This window comes from Solanum tuberosum, unplaced genomic scaffold (assembly GCF_000226075.1).
Source record: "Solanum tuberosum cultivar DM 1-3 516 R44 unplaced genomic scaffold, SolTub_3.0 scf00050, whole genome shotgun sequence".
NCBI classification, from domain to species: Eukaryota; Viridiplantae; Streptophyta; class Magnoliopsida; order Solanales; family Solanaceae; genus Solanum; species Solanum tuberosum.
In genome coordinates, this window is record NW_006238975.1 from 587,251 (window position 1) to 596,936 (window position 9,686).

Below are 9,686 nucleotides of genomic sequence, written 5' to 3' on the forward strand. Positions count from 1 at the left end.
TCTTTATAGACTATATTGCGGGTTATATTCCTTTCACTCATTTGAATTGTTATGTCATAATCAATACTTTGGTTGCTGACATGAAAATCTCTCTTATAAGTGCTACCTATAGTTGGCCATATGAAAATATATAATATATAGTCCAACATTCAAAAATATTTTTCATGCATTTTATTTTACGTTATTGCAAAGCAAGTCGAACTGTAAATTGTTAGCTAAGAAATTCGAAAGGACGTTTTCAACAGGGAAGCAAAATTAAAAGTGATAAATCATAAAGTTGTTAAATCGTTAAAGATTACACAAATAAATCACAAAGTCGTTAAATTATTAAAGATTGTATAAATATGTACCTGCACATTTATTCTACGGATTCAGATGTATGTTATTTATATCCATTGTACATATAAGAGAAATCCTCTTAATGATAAGTAAATATAATAGTAAGAATGCAGTAAATAAATGTGACTCACAGTGTATTATAAGACAATTAGTTTCTCTTTAAGTACATAAATTTGAAAAGCATGACTGCTCATAATAGTGTAGTTAATGAAATTGAGACAGACATTGAGTCACAATATCATTAGATTGTTTTATCGGTATATGTAACATATGAATATAAGTTCTATCTAAAATTTAAAAGTATCAAAATATTGTGAAGTGCATGGACGATGTAATGTTAATCAAGATGGAGGGAACAATACATATGTTTAGTCTAGGAGGTTAGTCTATCCTAATTCATCATGTGAAAAACTAGAATCATACAAATATGGATTTGTACAATCGATCTAGCATTAATATATCTATTTTAACTTACACTTTATTTTTTACAGAGACATTTAATGTTGATACCATCGACAGGAGTTAATATCTAATATGGTCACTCAACTAATACCTTTTTTCACAGAAAGTCACTCAACTTTCATTTATAACTTCAAAGTCACTCAACTATGGATTTTTCTCACAGAAAGTCACTCAACTAATTGTTTTTTTCTTAGAAAGTCACTCAACTTTTTTTTATAACTTCAAAGTCACTAAACTATGAATATTTTACCTACAAAGTCACTCAACTATTGATATTTCATTTAGAAAGTCACCCAACCCATTTTAATATGTTTTCATTAAAATTTTGTTGAAAAATAATTTTTTTTAAATAATAATAAGATGCTCATTTTAATTATTTTATTAAATTTATTAAAACATAATTTTGCTTTTAAACTAATTTCTTAAAAAATAATAAGATTATCATTTAATTATTTTATTAAATTTATTGAAACACAATTTTTGTTTTAAACTACTTTCTTAACAAATAAGTAGTAAGATACTCATTTTAATTATTTTTTTTAATTTTGTTTAAATACCAATTTATTAAAACGATTCTTTTAATAAAAACTGTTATGCAACCCGGCACCAGCACTAGTAACGGTGGATGCAATGCAATGCATCATTTTCGATTAAAAAATGCTACCGTGTAAATCTTATTATTTTTGTATTAGGTTCACAATAGTTATTATTTCTTTAAAAATTAGTTTAAATAAAAATTGTATCTCAACAAAATTTAATAAAATAATTCAAATGAATATTTAGTTTTTTTAAAAATAATTTAAATCAAAATAGTATTTCAATAAAATTTAATAAAATGATTAAAATGCGTATCTTCTTCTATTTTCTAAAAAAATTGTTTCAAAAAAATTTAATAAGAAAATTAAATGAGCATCTAATTATTATTTTTTATTAAAATTAGTTTAAAACAAAAATTGTATTTTAACAAAATTTAATGAAAACATATTTAAATTGGTTGGGTGACTTTCTAAATGAAATATCAATAGTTGAGTGACTTTGAAGTTATAAAAGAAAGTTGAGTGACTCTCTATGAAAAGAATTATTAGTTGAGTGACTTTCTGTGAAAAAAATCTATAGTTGAGTGACTTTGAGGTTATAAATGAAAGTTGAGTGACTTTCCGTTAAAAGAAGTATAAGTTGAGTGACCATATGAGATATTAACTCCCATCGACAGTATAGCATATGGTAGATGCTAGAATAGATGAATGAAAATTGATTGCAATCTGACGTCAAATATCTTCTTTGAATAACTATCTGTAATCATTGAAAATACATCATTAACATGAAATTATACCTCAAACTGTAAATTTTGAAACTCTAAAGTAACCCTAAAAATTGATTTTGTTTAAGTAAATTTTATACAAAACTTTAATAGTTTAAATATTTAAGCTAGTTTCAAACGATCACAACATCAATTTTAATTGATCACGGTGATCATTAAGGAATGAAGTCATTGTTCTAGAGTTAGCTCAACAAAGTTTGGCTTAAGTCATCGACCGCCCCTTAAAGTTGTCCGCATAATTCACTTAGACACCTCAACTAAGACTTGTACCTATTGAACACCTAAATTGTTCAAAACATGTACCTATTAAACACAAAACGCTGATATGGCAAAAAATGTGTTTTGCACCTCCCTGAAGCGCGTGAAAAGATTCAAATAGTGTCTTTTTTGATTATTTTTTTTGCATTTTTTCTTCTTTTATTGACACTTGACATTATAATTAACTTAAAAACATTTTTCTTCTTTCATTTACACTTTTTTCAAAAAAGAAAAGCACCCCACCCCCTACCAGTCATCTTCTTCATAATTTAATTTGCAAAACTTTCTCCACTTTAGCTCCAACATTGTTTTTATTTCTTTTTTTATATATAAAAAAAGAATATTATTTCTTCCAAATATGAAGATAAATGAAAATCAACTATGAAGAAATCATACGATTCACATTTGAAAGAAAGACTTTTTTTGTATGATTTATTTCAAATCTCATAAAAATAATGGAACAAATATGAAGAAGAAGAAACAAGATAAATAACTTTACATATAAAAAAAGTTAGCCGATATTTGTTTATCACAATTTTCGAACAATATTTTTACTCAAAGTCATATATAAATCCATTAAATTTATCAAAAATGATATTAAAAAATTGAATAACCACCGAATTTTTTTTCTTTCTTTTTCACTCTTAGTATGAAAAAAATTATATTTTAAAAAAAAAAGTTAATCTTCAAGTTATTTGAAAAGAAATTAGGTTTTATGATTTGAAAATGAATGGGTTTTGGGAAGAAGATGAAATGATAGGTTTTGTGATATGAGAAAGAATGTGTTTTGGGAAGAAGATGAAGATGAAAGGGGATTGGGTAGGGGTGGGGTTGGGTAGAATAGGTTGACATTTTCATTTTTTTCTTTTTATTTTTTAAAAAATTAGATATAAATGTGTTTGAAATAATTTTAAACAAAATAATTTTTTTTATAATTTTCTGGTCCCAGTGCCACATGTTATTTTTTAATTAGCTGTTTTGCCATGTCACCGCAAGTATATCACACACTCTTCATATTTTTTGCTGATTATCAAAAAATGCCTAATAGAAATAATTTTTGAATAGGTAAAAGTGTTCAATAGGTACTAGTCTTAGTTGAGGTGTCTAAGTGAATTATCCGGACAACTTTAAGGGGCCGCCGATGACTTAAGCCAAATTTTAATTAATAAGAAATAGTCTATGTATAACTTATCTCATTATAACTAATTCGAACATAATTTATTCCATTATAACTAATTTTATAAGTTAATCAAATGATCCTGAGAATATTCTTATTGAATGAATTCAATGTCCAAGCTGAATGTCCACTAAGAAAAAATGTTTGTGTTAGTGCATTCTATCTCCCTTGTCAGCATCGATGTATTATATCATATTTTATGTTTAACTGGTTCCAGGTATTGATCTTACTTATCTAAGAAAAAAAGGTGCCCACTTAATTCTTTTAATAATTTAAATTGGTTATTATTGTTTCATTTAGGAAATAGTGAACCTAAAAATAGACATAATTCGATTAATGGCAGAATACCTAAAACCCCTTAAATTTGACATGTTTTTCCACCCACATTCGAGCGTACCTTCTTATCCTAAGAGAGTGAAATACACTTGTTTGCCAAGTGAATTTTTTGTCCACAATATATTTTAAAAAAATATTTATTTATTTTAGTTACAAAAATTTATTTGGATTAAAAGAAGGAAAAAACTTCTCTTTCTTAGATTTTATTTTCCGGTCAAATTAGAAAAAAATAAAAAAATACATAAGAACTTTACCAGAAATCAACTTTTTAGTTAAAGAAAAAAAACAAATTTTCCATAAATAATGAAATTATAGACATTTCTTTTTACAGATTTTGCACGAAAAGAAAAAAAAATGCACCGTTGAAAAATAAAGTCATTACATCTACATAATATATAATAAAAATTTTACAATTTGAACTTCATTATTCTGCTAAAACTTTTTATTTCACAGAAAATGAAAGAGCTCTAACAATTTTTTTTCTCTTATAGAATTGACCTTCAAAAGAAAAAGAAAACGTTTAGGTAAATAGTTATCGTATCTAAACAAGAAAAAATGGAAATACACCATCATTGGGAACTTATTTTTCAATTTTATTCATCTTGACATGCTTAAAAGAGAGTGTAGTCACTCTTTTTCTCATATATATAAGTGTCTAGGGGGTAAAGGTTACAAAATAGACAAGTTCATGGGTAATTTATTAGACTAGTGATAATTTAGGGACTAATTGAAGAAGACACCCTAACTATAAGGTGCCTTTAAAATAAATATTGAAAAAATTACATAAATACACAACTTAATATATATCATAATCTCTAAAATTTCATATCATTTAAAAAAATTACAATTTTTTTTTCCGGATACATCCCTATTCCCTCTCGAATACATTCCTCCCCTCTCGGATACATCCCCTCTTGAATACATTCATATCCCCTCTCTGATACATCCCTACCATTAAATAATATATAATTTGCAATGTATCGGACAACCAAAAAATGTATTCGAGAACAATGAAAAATCCAAAATTTTTGTAATTGAAGAAACGTCCAGCATATGATGTAATTAGCCCCAAATGTATGAAATTTCTGTACTTTATTCTTAAATATATTTAGTGTAGGCATATATAATTGTTAGAAATGTTTGGATACCTTTTCTGTACCTGTAAATTAAGATAATTAAATAATTGGAGAAAAAGAATTATGAGTTTAATATATCATGTTGAGAAACATTTTAAAAAAGAGTTAGTGATTATGTGGTAGAAGAGAAGTGTTTGATTGTATGATTCCATTATAAGACACTCAATAATGGAGATGATATAGAGTTTAGGTGTGGAGACGTGCTTAGATAGCATTGTTTGGCGCCTATATATAGCAAGCACCACAAAATAGGGAATTAAAGAAACAAAAGATAGAAAGCTATTGAGTGGAGTATATATACTTATATACAAAAAGAAAATTAGAAGCATCATGTCATGGTTACTGAAGTTTGTGAAGGAAGGTAAACCATATTTGGCAGTGACATTGTTGCAATTTGGATATGCAGGATCAGCCATTATTGCTAAGTCTGCTCTAAATCATGGCATGAGCCATTTCACCTTTGCCGTCTACAGAAATGTCTTTGCCACTATTGTCTTTGCTCCTTTTGCCTTGCTCTTTGAAAGGTCAATTCTCAACTCACTTTTTAATCTGTATGTTTTGATGATTTGGCATGACGTTTAAGAAAGCAAAGAATTTTTTTTGAATCTTGTGATTTTAAATTAAAGTTATATCAAATGTACGAAAATACTCTTTGAATTTATAGTTTTAAACATATCATCTGAAAAGTTGGATTTAAAGTATTGCTAAAAAAGGAAAGAGTCATTCTTTTTAAAACACAACAAAAAGAAAAATATGTTATTCTTTTTTAAATGAACGGAGTAACATTTTGATATAACCTTTAATTTATTTAAGACTATAAATTTTAAAAGTATTCTTTACTTTTTATAATTTCGTTCCAAAACAAAATCACACAAACAAATTGAAGCATACTCATGCATTATAGCTTCTTTTTACTTAAATGAAGTTACTATTATTGATTGTGTTAAAGGCTAATTAATGTTTTTCTGTGGTTATTTTATTGCACAGGAAAATAAGGCCAAAAATGACTATATCCATTTTCTTGAAGATTATGTTGCTGGGCTTAGTGGAGTAAACATCTCTGACAATACTTTACTTTTTTATTTTCCTTTCAACTTAGCAAATTGTCCAATATTTCACTGAAAACAAAAACTGACTTTTTTGCATGCAGGCCTGTCATCGACCAGAACTTGTATTACACAGGATTGAGATACACTACTGCAACTTCTGCAGCAGCAATGTGTAATTTGCTTCCAGCCCTCACCTTTTTGTTGGCTTGGATATTAAGGTATTTAATTAACCATCTTTTTTCCAACTTATTCATAGGTATGCACTTAATTTGTTTCTAACATGTTTGTCTTAATTCAATTCTTTTTTAGTTTGTCCGTTGTTTCAATTTATCTGAGTTATATTTTGATCTGACACGAAGTTAAAAGAAAAAAATAAAGACTTTTGAAATTTGTAATCTAAAATATATAAATCATAAATATTTGTGATTATAAATCATTTCACTAAGAGTAAAATTGATATTTTAAAATTAAATTATTACTAAATATAAAAATATATGATTAACAAAAAAAAATTAAATCATATAAACTGAGACTTTGAATTGAAACGTGTAGGCTTGAGAGGGTGAATATTAAGAGATTATCAAGTCAGGCAAAAATAATAGGAACAACAGTGACATTTGGTGGTGCGATGATTATGACACTGATTGGTGGACCTACAATTGGATTGCCCTGGACCAGACATCACCTCAATATTATTCCATCTTCTCCTACTGATTTACAACCCATTAAGGGTGCTCTTTTCATAGCAGCAGGTTGTATCTGTTGGGCCTGCTTTTACAACCTTCAGGTACTATCCAATATTATAATATTAATTCGTTTCTTTTACTTAGTATATATATACAAAAAGATGATTAGTTCTTTTTCTTATTTTTATATGTCAAACAAACAGGCAATTACATTGAAGACATACCCTGCAACATTATCACTCACTTGTCTAATATGCTCCGCCGGAGCTCTGCAAGGCACTCTTCTGACCCTTGTGGTTGAAAGGGGCAATACTTCAATCTGGGCCATCCAATGGGACACTTCATTCTTATCTTACGTTTATAGTGTAAGCTTAAACATTCTCTTAATTAGTATCAGAGACAGGGTTAGGATTAAGAGTTTGAGAATTTTGAAATTTTAGGACAGAAAAAAAAATATTAGTACAAAACATGCTTTCTTCAAAAAGGGGATTTTGAACCCACAACTCTAGCATGAAAATCATTTTCATGGCCCTTTCCTTACCACTGAGCGATCAATCATCAATTTTATTAGGGGTTCATCAATTAATATGCATATATATTAATTTAATTTTCTAATACAACTACACGATCTACAAAATAGCTAGTGAGTTCGTTCGAACCCCGAACTCCCAGTTAGCTCCACCCCTGTCTAGTATGTGTCCATATTGATATTTAGTCGGAGAGGATAATTTATTTTTTATGGATGCAGGGAATGGTCACTTCTGGAGTTGGCTATTATGTCTCTGGATTGATAATGAAGGAAAAAGGACCCGTTTTTGTTACTGCATTTAATCCTCTAAATATGGTTATCGTCGCAATTTTGGGTTCATTCATTTTATCCGAAGAGCTAAACTTGGGAAGGTATATTACATACTCTCTTTATCCTAGTTTATACGACTTACTTTTCCAGAATGCACATATTCTTATTAAATTTCGTGTCGAGTCAAACTAACTCTTATAATACGTGGTTGAGTGCAAAATAGGATGTCTAATCTTGTGCCTGTTTAATGTAGAGTTTTGGGAGGGGCAATCATTGTAATTGGACTATATTTAGTAATATGGGGCAAGAGCAAGGACCAACAATCATCAACATCATTCAGTAGTGAAGAGGCTGTTCAATCTGAATTTGTTGATCAAAAAGAAATATCAAAGTCTTCAAATCAGGCAAAAGTTGGAGATGAAGCTGTTTAAGAAGAAATGGCTAGGATTAAAGTTAGAAGGATATGTAGAAATAATAACTCCTAGTTATTGGCTTCTGGATGTTACTTTTGCATTTCTTTATTAGAGAAATTGAAAAAGTAAGTGTGTGTAGCATCTGTCTATTTATTCTGCTCATGAAATGGACCTCCAATATTTAAATAAATACATGTAAGGTGCTAAACTAAGTAACCACTAAAAAAAAGAAGATAGAAAAAGATAAAGGGTGTGACAAATAGAAAAAGAGAGAAAATATTTTTGAAACATCGTTTTCTAATTTTCTCATGATCGGCTGGTCAAATCTTATAGAAAAACATTTTCTCTTGAAATAAATCTATCTATATATAAAAGGAGAAGAAAAAATGACACATGTCAACACAACAAAATTTTCAGAAATTTAAATAATTTTAAATAATTAATAATTAAATAAATAAATATAGAAATATAGACACATATCAATAATTAGAATAAGAATGACACATGTCAACAATACAAATTTTTATAATTATAAAAAAAAATTAAATTAAAAATTGGTTACTGTTTTTCAAAATTTAAATTTTTTACAGTTATTTGAAACAATAGAATTTCATTATATATATATATATTTATTGTTTTTTTTTTGTTGAAACAAGCAAAATACGCTCTCTGCAATTTCTTAGTTCATGGCTATGTTTCTATTTGCATTTCCTTTGGGTGATTTTAGTGTTGTTTGAATATTTTTTTTATGATTAGTTAATGAAGAGAAGATTTCTTGGCTTAGAAGAATATTCAGAAAGAGATGTAGACGACATTGATGTTTTTTCTAAGATAAGTTTATAGTTTCTCCTATTAATCGAGAAGAGTTTGTTTAATTTTGTTTAAGATAAGAAGTATGTTTTATACTATCAATGTGCTTATTTAATTTTGAAAGGAAATATGTTTAACTTTTGTTGTATTATAGTTATGTTGTCGGTTGATATGAATACTATTCTACTTTTTAGATCTTCATAAAATGTACCATGATATAGTAACATGAAACGATCTGAATTTTGAATTTGTTCGACTCTCAATATTAAAATGTGTTTTTTAACGAAATTAAACAATTAAACTTTAATGTTCTAGGTGTTCTTTTAAGTATTTTGGGATCATTGTACGTTCATTGCACTTAAGTGATTGCTCAACCAATATGTTTTGACATTGAGAACATATTCTCAATTCCGTTGATGTCTTTCTTTTCTATTGAGATGGTAAATGAAAATCCATTTTGTATTAATCACTTTTATATTTGAAAAATGTAATAAAAAATAAATAATAGTTTCTAACACTTGAATTTCAATTTATGTTCACATAACATAAATCCACATAAAATAAGAGTTCATTTTATGTATAATATAATGCTTATACTTTAATTCTTTTTTATGATGCATGTGGTTGATTTTTTTTATAATTCTTATGCAGATTATTGATTTTTTTTAATGCAATAGAGGTATTATGCTACATGCATATCCTTATTCATGTTTCATGTTGTCTCTCACGTTTTGGTGCCTTTATTTTTCAAAAATTAAAAAATATATTGTAAGGAAAACATAAATCACGTGTTTAAAAAATTTGAATGAAATAAATTAAAAAAATCAAATAAAAATATAATAAATTATGTAACTATACATTGATATTATTATGTGAAGTTTTTCTGCTAAGATAAATAAA

At 27.3% G+C, this 9,686-nt stretch overlaps 1 protein-coding gene across 1 annotated transcript; it reads left to right on the forward strand.

Annotated features, from left to right (window-relative positions):
* The first annotated feature begins 5,359 nt into the window (after positions 1-5,359).
* Positions 5,360-8,016, forward strand: LOC102603352 (WAT1-related protein At2g39510-like). The gene is made up of 7 exons (XM_006343692.2): positions 5,360-5,553; positions 6,017-6,079; positions 6,180-6,296; positions 6,631-6,865; positions 6,968-7,129; positions 7,513-7,664; positions 7,817-8,016. The coding sequence occupies exons 1-7, from the start codon at positions 5,360-5,362 to the stop codon at positions 7,992-7,994; spliced, it is 1,101 nt and encodes a 366-aa protein (XP_006343754.1). The 3' UTR covers positions 7,995-8,016.
* The last annotated feature ends 1,670 nt before the right edge of the window (positions 8,017-9,686 follow it).